This window comes from Carettochelys insculpta, chromosome 26, assembly GCF_033958435.1.
Source record: "Carettochelys insculpta isolate YL-2023 chromosome 26, ASM3395843v1, whole genome shotgun sequence".
NCBI lineage: Eukaryota > Metazoa > Chordata > Testudines > Carettochelyidae > Carettochelys > Carettochelys insculpta.
Genome location: NC_134162.1, coordinates 16,113,669 through 16,140,632, shown reverse-complemented (window position 1 = coordinate 16,140,632; position 26,964 = coordinate 16,113,669). Strand labels below are relative to the sequence as shown.

The window sequence follows — 26,964 nt, the reverse complement described above, 5'->3', positions numbered from 1 at the left end:
AAGTACTCAAACTTTTTGAGCTATCAACTTTATGTATTTTTTCTTACTGCTGAAATTTGGTAAGTGCTGACTGAGGCCTTCTGTCTCACACTGGATGTTTTGGGGAGCCAGCAGCAGGGAGAAGAGCAAGGCGTATCGCTAGAGACCAGGCCAACACACGCTCAGATCTAACATCTGGTGCACTTTTTAGCTGATGAGGAAAATTCATGAAGATCATGTTCTTAAAGTAGCAGTTGCTTTGTTGAGGTTACTCAACAAAGCACACCATGTTATTTGTCAGCTATCGATTACGTAGAAGTTGAGGTTGCTCTTTTCAATCGATCTCACCAATTAGTAATTACCATATCCTCGGCACACTACCCTTCACCTATCTCAAGAATCAACTCCGGTTCTACCTGCATGGCTTTGCAAGTACATCAGTGTTTTTCAGAGTGGGGGAGTTTTTACATGTTAATCTATGTACTTTTTAGGCTAAAGGATAAAGGAAAATTACTCCTAATCCTAAATATTTGAATAAAACTACTCTGTACTCTTCACGATTCACATTTTGCAAAGTTTTCTGTAGATTTACAATGCTATAAAAACATTCTAAAAAATGAAACTACCATAAATAATTTTAGAAAGGTGCTACTAAAAATATATGGAAAATAACCAAACACAAGCTACATTTGAAAACGCAAAGGGCTAGAAACTTAACCTACATGGAATATCACATCATTCAGCGAACCTATAAAGCAAGACATGAATTTTTGTTCCTCATTTCAAGTTCATATAACTGCACTTGTGTAATAAGTGACTGACACGAGGGACATTTATCCCATTGGAAAGTCTTTGTGCACTGGTACAGCTTATTCGTATCAAACCTCTCAATGCAAAACAATCCAGAGAAGAAGAAAATCTTATGGCTGGCCAGCTACAGAATCATAGAAATCCCCGAGTCCAGCCCACTGCCCAAAAGCAGGGCAAGCCTAACATATGAGATGTGTGATGGTTCATCACTGAAATAAACATATCATACACACACCTGTGAAACAAAACATTTCAGAAAATACAGCTTATAATATTTTTCTTACCTGTACATAAAGAAATCCAAATTACAAAGCAGCTTTTCATCTTGAGTTGACTACAATTTCAAATTACTCTGTACAGGAAATGCCTAGCTCTTAAATGCAACTCTTTGAGAGTTCACTGTTCTTGTTACCGCCCATCTACAAGACACTGCTTGTATTATCAGTAGGTCACGTCTACTAATGTGGCTTTAAGAAATACTAACTGCTGAAAATTAAATAATTCCTTCAGGAACAATGTCACTTGTTCGCAGAATCTGATAAGTTAAACTTCTGTTTGTCTTACAGGTTCAGATCAGATCCAGTCCATCCCCACAGGCCATTGTAGGGTTGTTCCTACAGTATCTTCTCTGGTATTGTGTCCAAATTTACACGTCTGATGTAAAGACAGAATCCATCACTTCCCTTTGGAGAAGCTTCCAGTCTGATAGACTTCATTGTTAGGAAGCTTTTCGTAGTCATCCTAGTAAATTTTCTGTTACAATGGTAACATTAGCTGGTTTTCAAAGTTGCTGCTTCTCAAATTGGTACCACTGCATATGGAAATAGCTCAGCCACCACCATCTTACAAGGTGCAGAACCCAGCACCTTACCTTCTCTAGACCGCCCACATTAGTTTGTTAGACGGTCACCTTGTGGCTATTGCAGTTGCTATTTTTGCTGTGTCTTTGTTTTTTATTTAAGAATTCAATCTAATTGTCAGTGTGTCCTTCAGTTGGAGAAGCAGAATCTAAAGGCTCTATGAGTTGATTTTGGCCAGTATTTTTCATCAAGAACAATTGATTTTTGGATTGGTAAACTATGATAGGAGTTGAAGTAATGTTTCTGGTATTGTTAATCTAGTTCTAGGCTGACTGCTGTAGATTCACTCCACTGGACCTCTCTGCTGCTTGATCCCACCCTGCAGGATCTGAATCTAGGGCTTTCAGAAGGGATAAAACAGTAAGTTAGCTCCAAGGGTGACCAAAACACAGACCTCTTTTGAGTGTTTTGAAAAAATGATGTTATGGACAAAAAGTGTAGCCAAAATAATACACCAATGACTGATCACTGAAAGGTTTTACGCAGGTATGAGGAGTCATTCACTTGACCCGCAGACTTAAAGGAACAAACAGTCAATTTCCAACACTGAACCCTAAGCATTTATTTATGTTTGAGTTATCCTCTATGTAGTCACTTACAGTGCTCTCATACACATATACCTCACTAAACCAACTGCTGCAAAACTCTTCAGTTACCAAGAGAATTAGGCAAATATAACACCAAATTATCACTGTTGAGCCCCTTAGAAGTTCAGCATCCTTCACGTTAAATCTACCCTGGGGGAAACTAAGTGGTTAAATTCATGTCAGTAAAGTGCCTTGAAATCCTTAATTGAAAACTGCAAGAGAAGGGTAAAACATTACCCTTTTAAACAGCCCCAAATTTGCCCTTTGGGAATTGGAGTAACTCTGTAAAGTGAAGCAGAGTTCTAAGAATGTAAGAATGGCCATTACTGGGTCAGACCAAAGGTCCATCCAGCCCAGCATCCCATCAGCTGACAGTGGCCAGTGTCAGGTGCCCCAGAGGGGGTGGACCAAAGACAATGATCAAGCGACTTGTCTCCTGCCATCCATCTCCAGCCTCTGACAAACAGAGGCCAGGGACGCCAGTGACAACAGCCACATAAATACCTACTTGGATGGTTGGTTTGCTCTGACATTTGAATTAGAGCTGGGGCCTGAGTAGCTCTTGAGCACTGTTGAAAAGTGGATGTTGGAGATCCAGATAGTGTGTTTGCACCTCTGTTTAACCGAAAGGGTCATAATGCCAAATGTTTTTTGTGCCATGGAGCCCCAGTCAGTCCAAGAAGCCAGCTTTGAAGGAACTATGAACCTGATTTGATTAGAATATGGAGAAGCAGAGCCAATGTGTGCCAGGCAGCAGTTGTTGGGCCCAAAGTTTTCATGTCACAGTCAAAAACCAGCTGGGGGCAGCATTCTCTTAGTACAAAGAGGAACAAGAGTTACTGACTTTCCAACATATAAAGCTGCGCAGTAGCACCTTAAAGATTAACAAATGTATTACGTCATGAGATTTCTTGGGTGGGTCTCTCACAGGGAAGTTCATGACCTAATACATTTGTTAATCTTTAAGGTGCTACAGTACTCCTTGTTATTTGTGAAGCTACAGACTAAAATGGCTACCCTTCTGGGACTGTCCAATAGCAAGTTGTTTGCTACAAATACAGGAGATACTTTAAGCTTCTGTTTTCAGCTGAACTGTCTGTACTGTAATGGTGGATTTAATTTCACTTCATCCATTTTCTGGGATGGAAGCTCTGAGAACTGTCAGCATTCCAGGACTCATGCAGTTTCAGTGAGTGGCCTCTGAGTACACTTGTAACTTCTACATTCAAATATCTTTGATCCTGATGGGGCTTTCCAGAGTTCATCCCTGCCCATTTGAAAACTCGGTGATCTCTGAGTGTTTCAAGGTTTGCTGGAAGATGCTGGGTCTGAGGCATGACTTACATGTTTCAGAATCTATCCTCCTGGAGAGAGGGTTGTCAAGGCTTCCACTCAGCTAGCGGTTTATCAGCATAGGGACATTTCTGGTGAGACTCAGAACTGCAGATAATGTTGGTGAATGTAGCCAATCTTGCCTGAGTTTGTTCAGCTGATGCCATGCCTTTTTCCCATCTGTGTTACATGGCTCTTTGAAGTCAAATTCACCATGACCAGAAAGGAATATAAACAAGTCTGACATTGAAAGAGACCGAATAGATAAGTTCAGTGACACCACCTAGCCTGCCCTAGCCATAAAGAAATGAGCACAGTAGCTCACACTCTAAAAAGGAAGCACTAGGGCCTTGAGTTACTCTTTTTTTTTTTTTTTTGCTTTTCACCACACAGGCTGTTACGCACTAATTTCCTTTAAGACTTGAAATGATCTAGTAAACCACAGCCTGCAACAGGCGCTCTCCATGCTGGTGCTTTCCGCTATGACATGCACTTGACATGTCCAGCTACGCTCATTCGGACCAGTTTCTCCCCAGCTCACACTATGGACCAACGAGAGATTCTACTGCAAAACCTGCACAGGGCCCAAAGCAGGAAACTTAACAGAGAGGAGTTTGCGAATGAGTTTTTGGTAAGTCGCCTACCGGCACATTTCTGAGTCTAAGCTAATTTTATGGAAAAAGATAATTGCTGAAGCAATTCTGGAGTGTAATGCAATGATTAAATGTAACACTTAGTAGAAAAACAAATTCTAGAATAAAAATGAATCTAAAAACAATGGAAAAGAAAAAAAAAAGTTTAACAGTTTCCATCCTAAGTGAAGCTGTATTTAACACTTACTTGATCAATGTTTCCTGTTTCCTAGTTTGTAAATGTACTTGTAGGAATGTAGTTTACTTCTGCTGCAAGGCAACGGGGTTTCCTACTTCAACCCTCCTATCAGTGGGGGACTATGTCTCTAAGTTTTATAAAAGCCTTTTCCCCTCAGTCATCTGTCTCAGAGAAAAGAATGAAATGAAGAGGGTCAAAATGAAAATACCTCCCAACTGAGCACCTCAGGTGACCACTCAGCTCTGGTTCTGATGAGTAGCCCACCTTGTCACAAAGGAAATCCAGCCTAGTGAGCTGATTGCAGAGAAATTCCATGACAAGTTCCTGCTGGGACCAGTCCAGTTGTTGTTTCAAATTGGCATTTGGCACCGTGATTAGAACTGGAAAGAGGGGAAAAAAAACAGAAACTGAAGGGTGTCCCATGTCAACATCCCTAAGCTTCGCTTTGGCAACTTCTAAGCTGTCTTGAGCTGTAGCAGTTTAAATGAAAATACAAATTTATCCAACATGAATGCAAATGCTATAATGTTTGTAAATCTTCTATTGAACCAACTTCTGTTGGTGACCAAAACATGCTTTGAGCTTCACGTAACTCTTCTTCAGCTCTGGAGGATTCAAAAGTTTCTCTTTCACCAAAAGTAGTTGGTTCAGTTGAAGTATTACCTAACTCACCTTGTCTCTCATGTCCTGGGACCAACATAGCTAGGACAACACTGCAAGTAATATTGTTGGCACTTCTCTCTCCGTGCCTTGAATAGAAGTTCCCTGTTGCTTCGGGTCACCATCTTTGTCCTAATCTACATTTTAGGGCCTGGTAAGATATATTCAGCCAGGAGGCTGAACTCAAGGTTTCCCTGCAGTTACATAAGAACAGTCCAACTGGGTTAGATCAATGGTCCATGTAGCCCAGTATCCTGTTTGCTGACAGTGACCAATGCCAGGTTCTTCAGAGGTACTAAACAGAACATTGTCATCAAGAGATGCATTCTCTTTTCCACTGTTAGCTTTTGGCAAACAGAGGCCAGGGATACTTCAGAGCATGATTTTGCATCTGTGCTGATTGTAGTGAAGAGCTATTGATATACCCATTGTTGGAATCAAGTCTGGGTACTGTATGTGAAACAATCAAAGGTTTATTACAACCAGCTGGTGGAGTGATTCCGAACTTGGTTGAGTTTCAGAATGCACTGACAGGCATCAAGTTGTGATTGGTTATAGAGAGAGCTGATAGGTAGAGGAAAGAATAGGAGCTGCCAGTAAGGAAATGAGCATAATCATGAAAAATCGATGAGCAATCCAGATGAAGTAATGGAAAATCTGGGAGTTACAGAGAGCTTCTGTGCACAGTTTACAGAACATTTTATCTATAAACCTCAAGCCCTTGGAAGAGTGCAGTCGTCAACGCCAATATGTAAAGTCGTGATGTCTCATCTGGCATCCTGATGTAATCTTTGCATGGGCATGACCATTCGTGTTATCTCTACAGAATCAAAGCTAAAGGTAGTGAAAGAATTATGTCAATTACCCTTTAACTATAGTCCAATTCCCCTCCCTGCAGGGTCCCTTCCTGGAATGTGGCTGTCTAGGGAGCTATTTATACCAGCAGGGATGACCTTAGTGAGCAGATGACATTTTCCTATCTCCAGCTCTCAGGTGCCTGTGTTGGAGAGCAGTGATTAAGCTGAATGCTAAGTATCTTGCAGTAATGGTGCAGTTGTTCCATGGGAAAAAACAATGTCATGGGTGGCTAACTTTCTCCTGTTAGTCTCTAAATCTCAAGTTGTATTTTGTGAGGGAGGCTGAGTAGATGGGGTGTCAGATGAGGATGAATGTGCTGGTCTGTGGTGGAAGTGGGTGTGTTGCTTATGCACTGCCTGTGATCTGTCAAAAATAGTAGGTAGAACGTGTTTTCTCTGGTGCTGAGAAAGGACTTTTCTAAAGCCAAAGATGGTACAGACAGCTTTTTCTGTGTATTAAAAGCCTTAGAAGAAAACTGTTAAGGATCAGATTTCCAAAGCTGCTTGCCATTCATAAGCCACAAAAATAAGCCTGCATCCATTATCCCTGCAAACACCCACTGTGTGCAAACAGGTGTTTGCACAAGTAAACTATGTAACTGCTGGTACAAATGGCAGAACTTGATTTGTGCTGAGATTTCCCATTTGGGCAGCCTCACGGTGAGAAATGTAAGCCTTGATGTTTATATTTGCAATGCCACAGGTATCAATCTGCCAAACTTTATGCTGATAAAAGATACAGACTCGAAGATAACCTGGCCTGGAGCGATAGTTGAAAGTGTTGGCCCCTCAGTGCCAAGTGGCTCTGATCCCCTTCATTAAAAGTACGACCGGGAAGTGTGTGTGTGTGTGTTTGTTGAGTGGTGGAGGAGAAAGGGGGGCACGAAATGAGGTGTAACCCATAAAGTTCTGCCTTGGCTGTCATGTACATCAGGGCTGGAGGAGGTTGTACATCTGAAATCCTGCTGTTCCACTGCATTTGGGCTGTGCCTTCTGGTCTTGTTTATGCGAGACTGATACACAATAGAGTACTGTGACTTCTGCAGCCCTGTTACTGACTCAGGCTGCTTCTACACTCTCACTCTCCCGTCAGAAGTGGCATGGTTATTCGGCAATTCGAAGCAGACTAATGAGGTGCTAATGTGCATATTTAGCGCCTCATTAGCAGAAGTACAGACTCTGAATTGCAGACTGACAGTGTAGATGGGGTCAACTTTGAAATAAGTGCCCCACTTCCATGTTCCCTTATTCTGATCTAGTTTTGCAGGAGTGAGGGAATGCCAAAGCGGGGCGCTTTTTTCACAGCTGCCCCCGTCTACACACTCAATCTGCAATATGAAGTCTGCACTTTGAAATTCGTGCCGCCGCTATTGTACTAACGAGGCACTGAATGTGCATGTTAGTGCCTCGTTAGCCTGCTTTGAATTGCCACATTACCATGCCACCTCCAAGGGGGGAGAGAGAGTGTAGAAGCAGCCCCAGTCTACCCAAATAAGAGACAGTGCTACTGTCTCCCTCTGACTCTAGAAGAGGGAGTCAGCACATTCGACCTTTTCATTTCTCTGTGTGTGCGTGTGCATGTGTGTTTGTGTGTGTATGGTAGGAGTGCCAGCGATACTTTTCAAAGACGTTAGTAGTCCTACTTACAACAGCTTCATTCATAAATAAAGATCCAGAGCTTTACCATTTAGGTGGTGGTTGGTAGCATTAGCCGGTCTTTTGTTAATCCACAGGTGCTGCATGGCGGGAAATCAGCTCACATGCCACTCTTGGCATCCATGCCAGGAGTTGCTGACCACTGTTGTAGAACAATGTGACAAGTAACAAGCAGTTCTGTAGCATCTTAAAGACTAACAAATTTATTAAGTCATGAGCTTTTGTGGTTAAGACCCACTTCTGAAGTAACTGCTTGTTGTTTGTGAAGCTGCAGACAAACACGGCTACCCATCTGAGGCTATTTAGCAAGTAATTAAGTGACAGCTATTTCCTTAATTTATCAGGTAGTTAAAAGTAATGTTGACTCCGAAGTTAATTTAGATTAACTTCTTAACTTTCCATTCCGAATGTTCATGTACAGAATTATTCTCTGCTAAGGGACCTTCTGCAGCTGCTGCACAGTAAATCCCTTTAATCTGTATTGTGAAAAGGGATGTGGGATGGCTGGAAAAAGGGTACAGGTTTCCAGGTTACTGAGACCCCTCTTGGTAGTAATGTTATTTTTATAATTTAACATATAGCAGCATAGTCAGACATGGTGCTGCACTTCATGTCGAGGGGCATTATTCTGTTATCTCCAACAGGCTTTGGCTCAGGCCCATAGCAAGTGAAGACACAGGCCAAGAGTCTCAAAAGTCGCCAGTAATGTTGGGTGCCCAATTTAAGGTGCCTTCTTGTTGCTGATTATCAGAGGACACGTGCTCTGCAATTTTGGAAATTAACCCCCTATGAAATGTATCTACTTGAACATCCACAGATTAAAGCTCATGGAATCACTAGATTCCTGAAATTCCTACCTTGAGGAATTTTCAGTCACAATGGACTCTGACAAGGCCAGAGAGTGTTTTGTGGTGAAGCTATATGTAATAAGGTCACAGAGCTTCTGAGGGCTCCTGTACTGTGTGCCCCAGATCCAGGGATGTGGTGTTTTACTTGCATTAGTGTTTTATAGAGGAGGGACTGTAGGGAAAGGTGAGCTTTGAGTGGGAAGTGGTGTGTGCTGGCATCCGAAGGATATGTGGCTACTTGCTGTGGAGTTCCTGAGGAAAGAGTGAAGGGGAGAAACTCTGTCATTCTAAATTCAGTCCTGAACTAAATTGTCAGGAGTGGTATTTACTCCCTAAAGATCAGTCTGAAAAAGAACTGTGACTAAAATTAATTTTAACTCCTTCCATAGTTCTGGTTCCAAAATCCCACACTGCAGAGGACACACAAAATCCAACCAAAGTAAAAGCAAATATGCAAAAATTACAAGGTCACTCTCTATTAGCCCACCAGGTAGTCCTGAACAAAAGCCAAAGGAAACAGGACCATAACAAGCATATCTGTAGTGTAGTCCTAGATACCAGTCTCCGCCAAGCCAGCTTGCTGCTTCTCTGAGTGCAGCTTGTGCTAGCTTCATTCAGCCGTAAGCCGAAGCACAATAGCAATTCCTCATGGCGTCAATGGGCCTCTGCATCTCCCCAAACAGTTGAACCCTGTCAGAAAGAATCCTCCCTTTTCTGGATGGAAAGCTCTTTGAAACCCAAGTCTTGTAGGTGGACGCTTTGATTGAAGCACAGTGAAAGAAAACTTATTGGGTAGACTGTATTTTCTTCTATGTGTGGACTCTACTGTGTGTCCATCTGTTAGGTTCCCAAATCCTTGGGATAGGCATGGGAGCTCTTCTTGACAATCCTATGCAACCAGTGGCCTTCACAGCCTTAGGAAAACAATTCAGAGTGTGAACTGCTGACTCATCATGGGTTCAGGAGATTGATCATGAGCTAAAGAAGCTTTCACCTTCAAGTCTGATTTCAAATCCAGCCCAGTTTCAGAGTGATGGAAAGCTCTTGCCATCTGATGGCTGCTCAGTATCATGAAATGAGTTGGGATTTCAGTCTGTTTCCTAGTGGGTATGTGTCTGCATTACTGAAATGACCAACCTGAATGGCGTCGTCTTTTGCAGTCTCTGCAGAAGTGCCACACAGGCTGGTTGTTCCTCCATGTCAGGTCTGAGGCAGGCTAGTGGCATGTTTGAACAGCATAGTGTCTGCCCAGCACCTGCCTTGCAGGTCAGTGGTGAACTTTAGCCTCCTGGGTTGGCTGGCTGAGACACTTGCTCCCACTAAGAAGCACATAGACAATGGTTTATGATTTGGGAGGTGGGGAAAGAGTTTATAATAAAATTAGCTGTTTGAATAATAGTTCTGAGTAATGGTTTGTACTATGACTAATTCTGTCCACATTTATTAAAAGATAAATAGGATTTATAGGAGCACTATCATACTGCATCAGACCACATTACATTTTGCCAGCATCCTACCTCCAACAGTTGCCCTTTTAAGAGGTTTAGGGGGAGTGTACAGAGTAGGGCAGGTGCAGAGTGATCCGCTCATCTTCCATTCCCAGCTTCTAGCAGTCAGAGGTTTAGGGTCTCCTCAAACATGGGTTTGTGTCAGACCATTTTGGCCAATATCCATTGATGGATGTGTCTCCATGAACTTATCTAGTTTTTTTAAATCCCATTCTGGCCCTCACAACTTCCCATGGCAATGAGTTTCACAGGTTAGTTGTTCATTGTGTGGAAAAGTATTTCCTGTTTGTGTTCATTTCATTGTATGATCCCTGGTCTTGCATTATACGAAGGGGTAAATAACACTTTCTTTAGTCTCACTTTTTACAATGTTTCAAACTCAGTTTCCTTTTACAAATGCATTCCCTACACATGTACTAAGTTGGGGGTGAGGGCTAAGTTCCTCTGAACTTGTAGTAATCTATGTGAAATGATGACATTTACACTGAAAATGCAACTGAATTGTGAGCTGACATGGTTCTGACCTTGATCCATCTCCCTTGCATAACACACAGCAGAGAAAGTTGGATCATGGAATCACTGCTTTCTCGGAAAGTCGTCCTTGTGGGCTGCACCTCCTTTATTAAACAGGAAGTGTGCTGCTGTCCATTTGTTTGATGCAAATTACTTGCCTCTTGTGAGTAACTGGCATACTGTTGGGTGACCTCTCAATTGGAAGGTAAACACAGAATTCTGCTCCTATGAGTCAAATGTGTTAGTTTTTATGGAGAAAACTACCTTCCAAGTGCATCTATCCCCTGGCAGTGCCAGCTTTTCAGTGCTCACCACCAGACCACAGAGCTATTTTCGTCCAAGTGTCATGAGACCAATGTGTTTTGTTTTCCTCTAATGCCTGATTGGTTTAGCTGCCCTTTCCACATCCTGTCGGAGAGCAGTCTCAGCTAGTAATTCAAGACATCTTAGATGTAAAGAAAAGTGGTGCAGCTTCCCCCTCGCCCATCCTATGTACCCCACTTAGTGGAGCAGGACTTTTCTGACCTATTCTTCTAAAGGGGAACATTTGCCTGACTGACTTTGTACTTTTGCCCAAAACTTTTTCCGTCTGTGCCAAGAGTAATGGGAAGGAGAGCTCTAGCCTCCAGGATTACATTGGTGTTGAGACCATCTCCCTTTATCAGGTTTGAGATTAAGCAGCATTAATTCTTGCTTGTCAACCTCCCAAGCAGTGGCCCAGATCTTATCATTAAGAAATGTGGGTAGTAGTAATAAAACATTTAGTATTTTTAAAGGCCAGTGTGTTTCTAATTGTTCAGTCCAGTGAAATCACAAATCTTTTTAAACTGCCCCGGCAAGATTCCACAGAAAACAATCCATGATCAATGCAGCAGCCTTGCCCTATCAGACAGAATTAATTAGAGAGATCTTGGCACCATGTGTTAGCTTTTCGGAATCCTATTCAGCAATATGTGCAATTGCTTTTCTTCAGTTCTTCTTACTGCATAGATCTTTCATATTTGGGCGGTCCCACAACCCAGAGATTATTTGACAAAGATGCTGCTGTTCTTAGCTACAGTGTAGAAAAAAGCGACTTGCTTGTCATTTGTTGGAGATCACATAATGTCATTGTCTCTTGTTTACTCAACATTTATACTGTAAAAGGTTTGTGTGTTTCATGCCTGTTTGCAGGGCAAAAGTTTGTGTTCCATGTAAATGTATAAGGCACTTCAGAAGCCCGTGTCAGAGCCTCTGGCACCCCAGGTGAGCACTCAGACCTTTTGGTCTTCAGAAGTTTTGAGAGCAAATGGGTTCTTGGGTGGCTACTGTTACTCTGTTTGTGCTGAATGCCTCGAGAGCAGCCAATCAGGAAAGAACGATTAGTGCAGATCATTTGCGGCTGTGACCCTGGCCCCTTTGGGACCATCAGACATGCTCTCTAGCACTGGGCCCTCTGTGACACGATCGCTTTAATCTATTCCACTGTTTTACCACAGAAGCTGAAAAGGCAGTCGACAAAATACAGATCAGACAGAATATACCCAACTGCAGAATCTGAACGACCAGAAAACATGAAGAAAAATCGATACAAGGACATCTTACCCTGTAGGTGGAAACAGCAAATTTGCCATTTAACCTTCCTTACCAGTTACGTCAAGCTAGCTTCTTCCTCCTCTCCTACCCAGTGCATATGCGCAGGTAGAGTAAGCCTAGCATGCATGGGCATGCACACACCGATGTAAGCCTAGCATGCATGGGCATGCACACACCGATGTAAGTTATGCAGCACACATCAAGATATGCATGCATAGGCATATGCTCTCCTATTCTAAGCAGCCAAATGTGCATATATGCATGTGACCCTTCACAGTTCAAATCCTAATATACTTTGAATGCCACAACTCTTATTTATGATGCCACTTTTTAACATTTCTTTTTGTACACACTGTGGGGTTTTATGGACTATTAAGTAACGGAAAATGTTTTCGCTTATTTAGCAGTAAATTGTTACATGAAAGTCTGTTATGTGAGGTGCATGCCGTCCAACTTCAGAGAAACTATGGAAAGCAAAGCTTGGACAGAGATATCTTTGAGGCATGTTAATTCCATGCAAGTTCTTCAGGGCAGAGATTGTCATACTACATATTACAAAAATGGTTATTACAATAGGCCTTGATTTAAACGTGCTCTAGCTGAGCTATAAAACATGGGCTTGATGAAGGAATCACAACAAGAAACTCTATTGCCTAAACTGGGCAGAAGGTCAGACTACATAATCACAATGGTTCTTTTTGGCCTTAAAATCTGTAAAACTCGTCTCCTCTAAGCACTAATAATTATTCCTTTCTCTCTCCCCTGCAGTTGACCACAGCAGAGTGGAACTCTCCCTCATCACATCTGATAAAGATTCTCATTACATAAATGCCAACTTCATCAAGGTATTGACTGACTTGTAGTACATAATTTCAAGTGGATTGCACTGAGGTATGAAAAGGTACCTTGTGATAGTGCTGCATGGAATAAACAGACAGTGACAGTCTGATACAGAGTAAGGATACAGAGCTAGAGATGTACCAGAGTCTGGAGAAAGCTCTGTCCCATCTACATTGGCTGCGGAATGGCTCGCCACTGCAGGGGTGGTAACAAAATATGGGGGAAATTACAGATAGGTTTGAGACCCCTCAATAGCAAGCGCCTCTAAAATGCTCAGGAAGCCAGGCTTTGGTATATGAGAAGTGGATGATCATGGGGAGGGGAGCAGTTTTCAGAGCACAACTCCAAGCTCAGAACCCTGTGCCCTCATTAACTTTGTATGCATGCGCTCAGTGGTGTGAGACACAGCACTGCCTGCTATTAACAAAGACCTCTGACACCAGTACTCAGGCAGGAAGCTCTGCACCCACCACAGTGCTGAGACGCAGTACATCAGTAGAACGCAAGGTATTTGTGGCCAGCATCTCATTCCTCTATGCTTACAGCTTTGTTTGATTTGTAGCCTCCTCTCCCCTTGCAGTGGTTGAAGCAGAGATGTTTCTCTCCATCTGTACCCAGGAATGTTGCCTAACCACAGTACAGAGCACAGACCCTTACAAAGGATGCCAGGCCAGGATATTAACAAGTAGGGATGTGCCTGACTGCAAAATATGGACCCAGATCAGTATTTTGAACATTTTTGACCAAGATCCCCCTAAAACACAAGTTCTTTGGAAAAGGTGGTTGTTCCAAACCCATCTCTCACCATCAGTAGAGAAGGGTGGATTCTGCTCGTCAGCTGTTGACTGGGCTATCAGTCCAACTGATGGTACTGTAGGGGCTAATTCACAGAGAAAATCAGAGACCCAGACAAAGAGCTGAGGGAACTACAGCAGTCCTAGTCACCGAAACACATTAGTCTTTTCATAGAAACATAATACAGCTCTAAATTAGAGCTAGTTCTGTTGCTGCTTTGTGCCCAAACAAATGATATATTCACATGCAATCTGAATTTCATTTTAGGGGGTATATGGGCCGAGAGCTTATATAGCTACCCAAGGTCCCCTCTCCACCACTCTTCTTGACTTCTGGAGGATGATTTGGGAATATGAAGTCGTGGTAAGGTGCCAACTAGTGCCTTCTATTATGTATTTTTACAGCTTTGAAATAAAGTCCATGTGTGTTTGTGTTACTGGTTGGTAATGGACATATGCTGCTGTTGTTCCAAGATCATGAGTTACACATGATGCTCACTGTATCTTTCACAAGGGTCTTTATCTCAAACAGTATGACGGACAAGTATTGTCTCATGACAGTCTTCGATGGGAAAGCTTTGGAACTGAAAAATCTCTGTGAACAGTGCCCATATTTTGCCTAGTGTTGGGTTTGTTTAGTTTAGAAAAGAGAAGACTTACAGGGGACAGGATAGCGGTTTTCAAGTGCCTCAAAGAGAGTTACAAGGAAGAAGGAGAAAAATTGTTCTCCTTGGCCTCTGAGAGCTTAAACTGCAGCAAGGGAGGCTTAGATTAGACATTAGGAAAAGCTTCCTAACTGTCAGGGTGGTTAGGCACTGGAATAAGTTACCTAGGGTGGTTGTTGAATCTCCATCGCTGGAGATATTTAAGAGCAGGTTAGACAGACACCTATCGGGGATGATCCAGATGGTGTTTGGTCCTGCCAAGAGGACAGGGAACAGGACTTGTTGCCCTCTAGAGCTCCCTTCCAGTTCTAGCGTTCTATGATTCTAAGAGGGCCTTAGGTGGCCCATAGTTTTCCTCACAACTGAAGAAAATCCTCGAATGTTACTTAATTATCATGCCTAAAATCTGCCTCTCTCTCCTGGTTATGAAGCACTAAGGCTTTTCTGTATTTGTCTTCACAGATTGTGGTTATGGCTTGCATGGAGTTTGAAATGGGGAAGGTGAGTAACATATCAGAGCCTGTGTCCTGGTGGCACTAACGGGAGGCAGAATGTGTATTTCCATTTGGTTTCACAAAGAATTAGGTCAGACGTACAAGTCAGTGAATTCTGCATCACTAGAGAGTCCCAAGTGCACAGTTCGGCTGAATCATACCCAGACTGGTTCTCAGAATGAGATTAGCCTCTTCAAGAGAGATGAGTCTCTGTAGACCATACGACAAGGTGGGGCACTTTGAGGGGTTTCACGGCGGCCACCCCAGCCATCCTATGGACAGGAAAGGGGAGGATTACCTGGGGCAGGCAGTGGCATGTGGGGGCAGCACAGCACAGCAGCAGCAGCAGCAGCAGGGGCCTGCTTCCCTCCCACGCTGCACTTATCGCGCAGGCAATGGTAGCAGCTGCCTGCTCCACTTTGCTGCCCTCTTGGCCTCCTGTGACTACCTTCTCTGCAGTGGGTTAGGAGGGTGCTGGAGCAGAGCAGGCTTCTGCTCCCACCGCCTGCGTGGCGAAAAGGGGGGATACCATCTTTGTCCCTTGGTAATCTCACAGTCCCATTGCTGGGGGAGGGGCCAGGGACAGTGCAGGGGAGGGGTGGGACCTGGGCACAGGGAGGGGGTTGTCTGGGGCACTGATGGGAGGTTGCCATGCTGTAGACCATACACTGATGCTATTGCCACACTTCAGCAGTCAGGTAGGTGCATCAGATCATCAGACGCTGGATTATCAAAACATGATGCAGTCTCTCTGGAGAAGTCATGTATTGGGAGCAAGGAAAAGGGAGACAAGAGTCAGCTCAGTAACAAAAGCCGGGCTTTTGGAAACAAATAACTGTCTATGAGGGAAGACAAGGCAGGAGATATGGCTACCAGGCATAGACAAATAGCCATCATTTCTTGATTTTTACAATAGAAAAAGTGTGAGCGGTACTGGGTTGAAGTGGGCGATTTCCCGCTACAGTGTGGTCCTTTCACCATTGCTTGTGTAAGTACATCAGCCTTTTCCATCCTAACAAGTATTCCACAGTCTGTGGCACCGTTTATAGAAATCAATGCCAGGTGTCTGCAGAAAGTGCATAATGTATTGCTTTTGCAGGAACTGGAGGAAAAGAAAAATGAATATGTAATTCGGACTCTAAAGGTGACATTGAACAAAGTAAGTATGGAAATGGTCAGGCAGAAAGTACCATTGTCAACAGCAGAAGATTCAGGTTTTCTACAGTCAGCTTTGAAGAAGCTGTAAATATTTCACTGGTGGTGTTTGAGTCCATGCTGATAACAACAAAGTAAAAATAGCCAAGTCATCAAATATTAATTTCTGTAGCCATTATAGCTCAGAGCCAAGGAGTGAATTCTTCTCTGGATAAGAGAAAACATCGGGCCTGCATATACTTTAAAATGCTGTATGGTACAGCTGAACCACTTCAGAGTTACAGAGTCCAGAGATACAAAGCGACCTGCCAACCTTGCCCCTATTTGGAACTAGAAGTATGTGATCAGGCCGCAACAGAAACAAAGAAAAGAAAAGAAGAAAGCGAGAATAGTGCTATACTGGTTTAAGTGTGTAATAATAGTGCTATACTGGTTTAAGTGTGTTTTGAATAAAAGGGGAAGCATACTTTTTTCTTCTGCTTAGTAAATAAGTTTCAGAGATGCCTTAAGTCAATGTTCACTTTTGAAAGAATAATGTTTTATTCAGAGCTATAAACACCCTCCATTCCTAAGGTGTTTGTAACTCTGAAGTTCTACTGCACCTACATGGAGGGGGTCTTCCATCAGCAGAGGTACTCCACTTCCCTGAGAACCAGTAGCTGGGTCGCAGATAGACTTCTATGGTTAACCTAGCACTGTCTGTGCTGGAGATTTGGTTAGTTTAACTGTATCACTAAGAGGTGAAAGCTTTGCACACTCCTGAGCAACATAGTGCACCAAACGAACTTCCTAGCATTCAGCAGAGGCTTTGTCTCACTGTTTTCTCTCTAGAAACTATTAGCAGGCAATATAGACAGTATCATAGAAAACAAAAAGCCTAAGAGAACAGTTACAGATTGACACGCAAGCTATGTGCCAGAATAAAGTGTACATTGGTATTGATAAAGGGGTAATACACACTGACTTTCATGCCTTTTTGGTCCTGGAATGGTGACCAGTTTGTCGGCTTTGTACCCACATGCACAGCTGAAATATGGGTCTTCTCGCATAACAATGGATCCCTGTAGTTAGCTCCTCCTCTTTTTTGTCTTTTACAGGTAATTCGCACTATTTATCATTTCCATTATAAAAACTGGCCAGACCATGATGTACCTTCCTCCATCAATCCTATCCTTGAGCTTATCTGGGACATGCGCTGCTATCAGGCAGATGACAACATCCCCATCTGTATTCATTGCAGGTAAGGAGATTTTACTGCCAAGGTAAATGCTGTTATTTAGCCCCAAGTGCATAAACAGCTTCTTTCTCTCTGTTGAGATTCTGTTTAGGTAGGTTCACGAAACACAAAAGCAGTCCTGTAGTATTTTAAAGACCAAAAAAAATCTGAAGATCTGAAGAAGTGGGTCTGTCCCACGAAAGCTCATCACCTAATAAATTATTTTGTTAGTCTTTAAAGTGGTACAGGACTGCTTTTTTGTTTTGTGAAGATACAGATTAACACAGCTGTCTCTCTGTTTAGGTCGGTGTTAAAGAGCTTCTATCGTTTTTTCAAGTCTCAGGTCAAATCCCCTCTCTGAGGAGAGGAGAGTTTAAAGCCAGAAGCTGTATCTGAGCAAATTGGATTGCTGAATGTAGGGAAAAAGGCTGGCTAATTTGTATGTACTCTTGTATGTACATTTGTGGTTATGTACCAAGAAAAATATTATCTGTCTCCATGCATCAGCTGATCACAAGGTGGTTATGGAAAGAATTTGTTCAAGTGCAATGTGGGATTTTTCACCCTCCTGCAGCTCCTTAGTCAAGGTTGTCTGGTGGATGCTGGGAGGGTACTGGTTTTGATGGGCCCATGGTCTCATACGATGTGCTAAATCTATATTCCTGTTTGCAAAGGGCAAAATATCAACCACATTTGGTTGCAGAGAATGCAATCCTGTGTGGACATGATTGCTCAGTAGAGTGTTGTGGGAGTGGGTAAAGCACTAGAGATGCTGCTTCTTGGGTGACATGGGTGGAATGAACAGGGCAGCTAGCTGCCTCCTTAAGGCACTATTGGAGGCCGACTAGGGGGTAAGAACAGATATATGAGATGAAACGATTGGGTTGCCCTCAGTCAGAAAATACACTGCAGAGGCTTAGGCAATGTAGACTTGGATTTGCATCAGTTGCAGAAGAACAAAATTTGTCTATGAATAAAAACACAGAAGTGAGAACTGAATGTCAAGTAATAAGTGAAGGCAAAGCCTCTCCTCAAATCTCAGCAATCCCTTAGGGCTCTGATTTTCATTTCAGCGCTGGCTGTGGGAGAACAGGAGTTATTTGTGCCATTGATTATACTTGGAAGCTGCTGAAAGATGGAGTAAGTGTCTCAGCAGTGCCTGGAATCAGCCTTTTCCTGCATGGCTGTCTTGTGCTTGCTTTTTTACCCTGGGCTCTTTTGCTATTCAAAGTGCCTGTGTATGAGTCATGCTCAGTCTTTTTTTAATTATATCCCCAATGACAGTAGATTCTCTTGCTGCCTTTGGGCATATTTCACATGCTATTTCCCTCAGACTCTCTCTGGCTCACAGTGCTGCTGAAGCAGTTTTTACAGCGGGGGTAATGAAGGGAGAAATCATGTCTTTGGCTTACTATTAGTAATTCAACCCAGGGCATGCACCAGCATCCCTACTTCCAGTACTTACGCTAACCCAACTCTTTGTAGGCAGTGTGTAAGATGAGTTTATTAAATTCCATGCCATATTTCATGTTGTCCTAATTTCACTCTGTGTCTTCCTCCTCCATACTGTTGACTGTTTCTCCCAGGCTTGTGTTCTTGCCACATGCTGACATGAACTCGTCCTAAGGTCTTAAAATATCCTAAGGAATTGAGCCAACGAAGGCCTCTTTCCTGCTCCTGCCATCTTACCTGAACTGCAGGCCACAGTCCTTTTCCACTGCTCTGACTTCAGTTGTTAAGCTGGCTTTTTGCCTATAATACTGTGCTGTCCTGAATACTTGCTCCCCCTGCAACAGCCAGCCCCTGTAATCTGTGTCGCGGGGGGAGGGGGATTTCCCCACGGCGACAGCCACCCCCCAAAAATCTTTGCTGCGTGGGGAAGACTTCCCTGCCTCCAGTGAAAGCCAGTTCTCAAAAACTTAAATTTGTGGCCTCCTGTTACCTTACTTCCTGCGCACCTGGGGAGCATCAGAGATGCAACCAGCCAGAAGGGACAACTGTGGGGCATTGTGGGATACATGTGGGACTCCTCTGGAGGCCAATAAAACTGGTTTAAATGGAAGCTGTTTCCACACTACCATTAATCAGAATGCTTACATTCAAATTTCCTGTTAATCCCACTCAGATTGTTGGAGTAAGAATATCGGCTGCAGCACCCCCCAAAATTTGAAATAATGGTATTTGATGTGTGAACAGTCAATTTAAAATAAAGCCAAGTGCTTTAGATTTGAATTTATGCTTGAGTATACACATAGCCTGAGTGTAAGAAATTCAGATGTTTAAAACCAGATTATCTTTTTAGTTCATTGCTTTTAAAATGAAGTAATTCCTGGATGAATGTATGTCTAAGTGCAGGAACCTAGGTGTGGCTATTTTCTGCATCATGGGCCGTGTCTACACTAGCCCCAAACTTCGAAATGGCCATGTGAATGGCCATTTCGAAGTTTACTAATGAAGCACTGAAATACATATTCAGCACCTCATTAGCATGTGGGCGGCCGCGGCACTTCGAAATTGACGCGGCTCACCACCGCGCAGCTCATCCAGACGGGGCTCTTTTTCGAAAGGACCCCGCCTACTTCGAAGTCCCCTTATTCCTATGACCAGATGGGAATAAGGGGACTTCAAAGTAGGCAGGGTCCTTTCGAAAAGGAGCCCCGTCGGGGCGAGCCGCGTCAATTTCGAAGTGCCGCGGCCGCCCGCATGCTAATGAGACGCTGAATATGTATTTCAGTGCTTCATTAGTAAACTTCGAAATGGCCATTCACATGGCCATTTCGAAGTTTGGGGCTAGTGTAGACATAGCCATGGTCACACTAAGGCTGTGTCTATACAGGCACAAATCTTCGAAACAGTCGTATTTCGAAGATTACTAATGAGGCACTGAAATACATATTCAGCGCCTCATTAGCATTAGGACACTTCTGGCCACAGCGCTTCAAAATCACCGCTTTCGAAAGCGCACGGCTACACGGGCTCCTTTTCGAAAGGACCCTGGCAACTTCGAAATCCCCTTATTCCTATCTGCTGTTAGGAAGAAGGGGATTTCAAAGTTGCCGGGGTCCTTTCGAAAAGGAGCCCCGTCTGGACAAGCCACGTCAATTTCGAAGTGCCACAGCTGCCGACATTCTAAGAGGCACTGAATATGTATTTCAGCGCTTCATTAGTAAACTCGGAAATGGCCATTTGCATGGCCATTTTGAAGTTTTGGGCTAGTGTAGACACAGGCTAATGAGCAGAAGATGGGAGGGAATATGTGAGGATGGAAATGATTTATTAGCAAAGAAGAAATCACAAGCAGTAAAAGGTTTCTTGTAATCCTGGGTCTGAAGTTTGTAGCCAGGTTTGAACTGCATCACCATTTAGAAGTGGCTTTGGTTCAGGACCATCTCTAACTTCTCATGATCTCTCTTTCATAAGATTGTTCCAGAGACCTTCAGTATTTTTAGTCTGATCCAGAACATGCGCACACAAAGGCCATCAATAGTTCAAACCCAGGTACGTTAAGAAAGCTACAAGCTACTGGCAGGTCACTGCTTCTAAATGCTTTCTATAAAACCAGAGCCGTAACCTCTCTTCAGGATTTGCAAGAATCAAACTTGTGTTATTACACTGCAGGGCCAGCTCCTCTGTGGAGAAGCATGTTGCTTATTATTCTGTAAGATCTCTTTCTGAAGGGTAGCTATCAGATGAGTACAAGCTTAGTACTTGTGATTGTCTATGCTAAACAAAGTTACCATCCAGCAATTGAAACAGGCTTTAACTGGGATATATTGAAGAAGAAGCTCAGCACACAACACAGTCATGTTTGTTCAGTTGATACTAACACACGCTCAGATCTTGACCATTTAAAAATAGCAGCTACAATCCCTTCTGAGAATTCATACCCAAAGTTTGGAATTCCAAACCCAAAGTTTGGAATTTCCAGCCCTGTAAGAACTAATATGATGCATGGTTCAGATGAGCTGGTTGGAGTCTGAAGTGGAGAAGTGGATGTAAGTTAAGTGACAGTGCTGACATCTCTTGTGTTTGTTCTGTTTCCTCTTCAGGAGCAATATGAATTGGTGTATGATGCTGTGATTGAACTCTTTAAAAGAGAGATTGAAGTGCTCAAAGTCCAGGCAGACTCCACTATCACAGAGGTAGGACTGGTAACTCAATGCATACTGCCTTTAACTGTCCTTTTATGGCTGACATAGCTCAGATTCAAACCCCTCCAAGCCCTGCTGAACTGGGAAGTGATTTTCAGTAAAGGAACACAGCGGCTGCTTTTGTGTGTTTAATGGTCGCACAAAGGGGCTCCAACCTATGTAAGTGTTAGAATGGGCCCCAGAACTGCAGTATGAGAGCAGCTCATGCACATTATAATATTCATACTCACTAGCCCTCTCCAAGGGCAAGAAGATTGTAGCTATACAAGGAGTCTGTGGCAGAGATTGAACCCAAATCTCCAGAATGCCAATGAAGTGCCTCGACCACAAACTCAGCCTTCCCTTTGATTATGAAATCCCTGTTACACTAGCAAGGTGCAGAGGAGGTCTCCCTTTGGTTTTTTTGTGTAATTGTTTATTATAATGAATGAACAAAGTATTGACTTCCCCAAACTGTCAGCATTGACTGGCTGATTTCTTATAGGCATTCCAGTAATGCTGGGTCCTGAGGAGGTTATGAGAAGGGGCAGAGCGCAGTGGCCTTAGGGATTGTATCAGGAAGGTTGTCCATGTATACAGAGCATCAAGCATGAAAATTTCAGAATATTCATTGGACAGGCTGGCAGTCAAGCTGACATTGGTCAAATGGGAGAGTATGCTGTGACAGAGGCAAAAGCTAGTATTAGCATATTGTCTTGAGAAATTTCATACAGGTGGCAGCAGCTGTCATATCTGGATTGAGCTTGTGGCTCTCATCTCCGTCAGCTTTTATTAGAATACAGCAATATAAAAGAGATCCCAAATTCACCTGAGAAGAATCTATTGTAAGAGAACAAAATGCAAATCAAAGAGATTGCTACAAAAGGTTCTGCTCCCAACATTGTAGAGAAGAGTTGTGCTAGGTAATGCCCCTTACAACTAACTTCTGGAAGAAGAAAGGCTAAAATGTACAGTGAAAATATATATGTAAATTCCTCAGGCAAATCTTTTCCAGCCCTGTGGACTAGTTCTGATGGAATATTAAGTGCCTGATTCGAAAATTGTGTGGTCAAGTCTCATTTGAAATAAACACTTTTTAATTCTGATGTTCCTTTGTTAGAACCCAAACATGACTTGTCTGGCTCTCTACAAACTTTCTGAAACAAATCCATTCCTAAAGAGACACAGACTGAGAAACTTTAATAAGAAGCGGGTAGAAATGGGGTTTACAAAGAAAAGCACCTGGTATGTTCAGCAAAGGTCTTAAGACTTACTCCACAATAAAGCCCAACTTCCAAACTGAGCCGTTTAAAATTAGTACTGAGTTTGCTGTAATAAATTGATATTTGCAGAGACTTGTTAGCCTGGCTTGACTGAGCAAATTGTGGGAGTCAGCTTCCTTTTCTTGTGCTGTGGACAGTCACATGGTTAGGTATAAATATGAGGCCAGGTTGAGACAGAAAGCAGAGAAACAGTTAAGTCCGGATGTGGTTTTACAGCTCTTGGCCAAACTTTCCAGGCTGCAGAGACCTTGCTGTCCTTTGAGAATGCTTTATGAAAGACGGGGATGGGTGCACAAGTAAAGTGTTGAAAGCAAAAACAACTTCCACTAGCCAGATAGCATGTGAGTCCTACAAGCAAAGCCAGCTGCACAGACACCGCAAATTTTCTAGGGAAGAATTTGATTCTTGTGAAAACATACAATCATCTTCAAATAAGACTGTCTGTTTCTGCGTTTCCATTTCCAACAATCACTGGTAGGCAGACGTAGTTGCCAGAGCCAGTCTCCAGGAATAACAAAGTGAAATGGAACCTCGTGTATTGCCTGAATGCTTCTCCAACAGTCTTGATACAATATAACTATTAACCTTCTATTTCCATAGAGTCAAACAAACCATCCAAAGCTCCAGCCACTTCTGACCCCACTAGAAGAAACTTATTCTCTGAGTCTACCAAGCTGGTAAGGACAGATCTGATCTAGACATGGATGATGCAAGTGCCTTGTATGAATGACTTCTGGTTCCAGGATAAAATAACAAGATGTAATCAGTGGGAAAGGTGGTTGTTCTTCTAGCACGTGGCTTCTGTGTGTTTCTATAGAGAATACTTATAATGAGCACATACAAAACACTGAACCAAAAGTATACTCTTTAGGACAAACAGATATGGTAATTACCTATAAAAATTCAAGTACCAAATGACATTTTACCTGGGTCTCTTTTTCGGTTGTCTTTTAGAATGAAGACTGATCTTGATTTGTGTTTTCTGTTTTGATCAGACAAACTTTTATTTTGCTGTTTAGTAAAACTCACCCCTGCAGAGGGGCAGCTCAGTCTTATTCACTACTTAAGCCCTCAAAGAAAGTCTCAGTCAAGACTTCAGTGGCTGACAGGTACTGTGAGGCTCACTGGCACAGGGTGGGCTTCCCCCAATACATGGCAAGGACCATTGGGTCTTGCTCTTGTATGTACAAGTATTAGAATGCTTTGGGAATCTGCTTATGCAGTGATTTCTGAGTGGTACATGGTTCTGGTCTCATATAACTGTATTTTATTGCAGCTCAGCACAAGAGGAACAGAAGCTACATCAACATTCTGATTGTATAGTACAAAAGGAAACGTCACTGGCTGATACATTGGACTCTAGGTCCTCAAGGGTACATGACAAAGATTGGCATCGTGTTCCTCCCATTAGACAAGCCCTTTCTTCTGGGGCTTTGAACTTAAGCAGCAGCAAAAGTGCAGGTGCTGTTGTGAAATGGGACACTATTCTGACAGGGGAACCAATCCAAAAACATTACAGCTTAGACCTGAACAGCATTTTTTGTGACAAGCTTCCTCTGAATTTGAAATCTACAGCTGTGTCTCAGAGAAACCCTACTGTCAAAGCCCCATTAATACAAACCAAATCAAGTCCCTTGGAGTTAATGCAGCAGAGAGATGCCCAGGAACTGGATGGAGGGGTTGCAGTAACCTCTTTGGAACCCCAACTACCAAACTATTGCTATTCTGTGAGTTCTGAGGTCAGGAACCAAACAGGCTTTTCTTCTGTTGAACCAAACCATTCAACTGGACAAGATGCTCACCTGCGGCACATGAACAGTGCCCCACATCCTCCCTCATATTGTTGCTCAGCAGAAGACCCTTATTTTTCTTCACTCTCATCAGATGATCCAGGGTCCCCAATGTTTATTGACTATTTTTCTGAGCTGTCTGAAACAGTTTCCCCTTCTTTCTGTGCTGCAACTTCCTCAGCCCAGCTCTTGGATTCTACTATGACCAGTTCTCCAGTATCAACTCCTCTGTCCCAGAATGTTCACCCATTGGATGGTAGGCAGGCATCCTCACAAAGTAAGCTGTGTGGCAGTGTTGCCAGCTGAGTTCATTTATTCTGAGGTTTTACCATATGGTGTGTGATGCCTTTCTGAAATTCATACAGGATTTCCTACAGCTGTTTTATTTCAGAATCCAGAAATCTCACTTAGCTGTATAAAGGACACAAATGTTCCTTCTAGCTACAGTGGAAGTCACGACCATAGAGTGGAGAGCAGAACTGGGCTTCAGGCTATTAATTATGCCTCAGTTTTCCATAAAAATTGCCATCATTTTCTGGAGTAGCATGATCATCAGAATCCCTCTGTTACGTCTGCTCTATGCTACTATCTCACCTCAGGTTGCTGTGATCTTGGTCAAAATCATAATATAGCCAAAGCTGGGTTTGGTTAGGACTTGGATTGGCTCTGCTCACTTCATAGAAAACCAAGGGAGTTGTAGGAAGTGGTTTTAGGGATTCCGCTAAAGACCCCTCTCCTTCAGTCATTTCAAGATTCTGTATTTCTGAAAGAATCCTGGATGGAAACCATGGGGCGAAATACTGGCTCTATGGTAGTCAGGGGCAAAACCCTCACTGAGATAAATAGTAAATAGGGCCAGGATTTCACCCACAGGCTGCATCTACACTAGCAAGTTCTTTTGGAAGAGTTTTTGAAAGAAGTGGGCTCCTTCAAAAGATCCTGTGGAACATCCACACACAAAAAGTGTTCTTTGGAAATTAAATTGAAAGAACATGGCACTCCTTTTGAAATTGCTCTTCCTTTCCCATTTCAGGAAGAGCACCTTCTTTCAAAAGCTGCTTTAGAGAGAAAATGTGTGTGGATGCTCCACAGGGCCCTTCTTTCAAAAGAGCAGTCCTCATGGCACCTGATTTTTCAATCCCTGGCCTGTTCTTTTGAGGGAGTTGAGAGATGTGGGGATGCTCTCTTTCAAAAGAGCAGATCACTCTTTTGATTCGCTTTTTTGTGTGTGAAAGTGCTCTTTCAAAAGAAGCTCTTCTGGAAGAGCTTCTTTCGAAAGGTTTCTGTAGTGTAGATGTAGCCATAGTGTACAGTCTGAACTTAAGCCTGCAAAGTTACATTCTGATCACATAAAGTTTACGCCATAATTTCCAGTGGGTACAGAATTGTTCTCTTCATGTCCATCCCTACAGTATCAGTACAGTATTTGTCAGTTATGTTGGAACTGCTATACAACTAGATAATTGTCCACCCTCACCCCCCAAAAAACCAACAAAAATAAAATAATTTTTGCCCTGTTCAGGCTCTTTATAACCCAAATGTCAAATGTGCTCTGAGATCCCTCCATCACTCGAAATTCTCCAGCTTTCTGTGGAATTTCAGACCCCTAATTCCTGATGGGAGGTGTTATACTGGAGGGACAGTATCTACCAATACAACTTCCAACTAGTAGTAAAAATGTTAATTTTAAATTTACTGAGGTTAACGCACACAGGAAGTGGTCCTGGTACCCAGTGGGAATTCTGGTGCTGACACTTGTGGAAGCAGACACACTGTTTTATATTTATCTAGGGCAAGTGGCAATCTTATTGGAATATATCTAGATTCTTAAAAACAAAGTTTTGGAAGATTCTGATTACAATTTGTGGTGCCTTGTTGTGTATCAGCATACAGGGTACATGGGGAAACATTGGATGATTTGTTTTTCCATGGTGGGTAGATGGACTGTCAACATTCAGTACAAATGAACTGTTAAGTGTGGACTAAATGATGTGGTTGAGTCAGTTATCAAAGGTACAAGGCTTTGTAGGTATCCTTTTTAAGCTGTGTGTGGCGTTAAGCATAGGTTTCTCCAGAGAAACCCAAATAACTGTCCTGGTATCTTTGATTAGCAGCTGCTCTAGACCCAGATGATGATAATCCTCCACCTCTGCCCGAGCGAACCCCAGAGTCCTTTATTGTGGCCAATGAAACTAGTAAGTGCAAATATTCCAGTGCTAATTTAATAAGTGCTGAGGTGACACTTCTGGATGACTTGCTCAATGCTTGATTCATAGCATCAAGCAATTAATTATTTTGGCTTTGAAGGAAGTAGGGGGGAAAAAAATCCCTCTTGCATTTAATTTTTTTCCAGGTCAATCTCCACTGGCAATTTCAAAGCACCAGTCTGAACTAAGAAATGTAAATATTGGAACCTCTTTAGAATGGAGTGGGGTATCTCAGCCAAAGATACTTGATGAGTCAGTAAGACTGAGGCCAAATAAGGTAACTAAAGTGATGTTTTTATTTCTTTTCCCACAACACTACTGTGCAGATCCTCATGTAATCTTCCCTGCTTCTTGAAAAATCACACCAGTCTGCA

At 42.8% G+C, this 26,964-nt stretch overlaps 1 protein-coding gene across 1 annotated transcript in view; it reads left to right on the top strand.

Moving 5' to 3' along the window:
* The first annotated feature begins 4,098 nt into the window (after positions 1 to 4,098).
* The window catches only part of PTPN22 (protein tyrosine phosphatase non-receptor type 22), a 39,781-nt gene continuing 16,915 nt past the window's right edge, over positions 4,099 to 26,964 (top strand). The window contains exons 1-15 of the mRNA XM_074977383.1: positions 4,099 to 4,199; positions 11,920 to 12,028; positions 12,785 to 12,861; positions 13,919 to 14,014; positions 14,778 to 14,816; positions 15,726 to 15,797; positions 15,909 to 15,968; positions 17,062 to 17,204; positions 18,254 to 18,320; positions 20,601 to 20,678; positions 21,230 to 21,322; positions 23,194 to 23,270; positions 23,870 to 24,660; positions 26,495 to 26,578; positions 26,737 to 26,867. Of these exons, the coding sequence (XP_074833484.1) occupies positions 4,113 to 4,199; positions 11,920 to 12,028; positions 12,785 to 12,861; positions 13,919 to 14,014; positions 14,778 to 14,816; positions 15,726 to 15,797; positions 15,909 to 15,968; positions 17,062 to 17,204; positions 18,254 to 18,320; positions 20,601 to 20,678; positions 21,230 to 21,322; positions 23,194 to 23,270; positions 23,870 to 24,660; positions 26,495 to 26,578; positions 26,737 to 26,867 (2,004 nt within the window). The 5' untranslated portion in view covers positions 4,099 to 4,112. The remainder of the gene's footprint in view (positions 4,200 to 11,919; positions 12,029 to 12,784; positions 12,862 to 13,918; positions 14,015 to 14,777; positions 14,817 to 15,725; positions 15,798 to 15,908; positions 15,969 to 17,061; positions 17,205 to 18,253; positions 18,321 to 20,600; positions 20,679 to 21,229; positions 21,323 to 23,193; positions 23,271 to 23,869; positions 24,661 to 26,494; positions 26,579 to 26,736; positions 26,868 to 26,964) is intronic.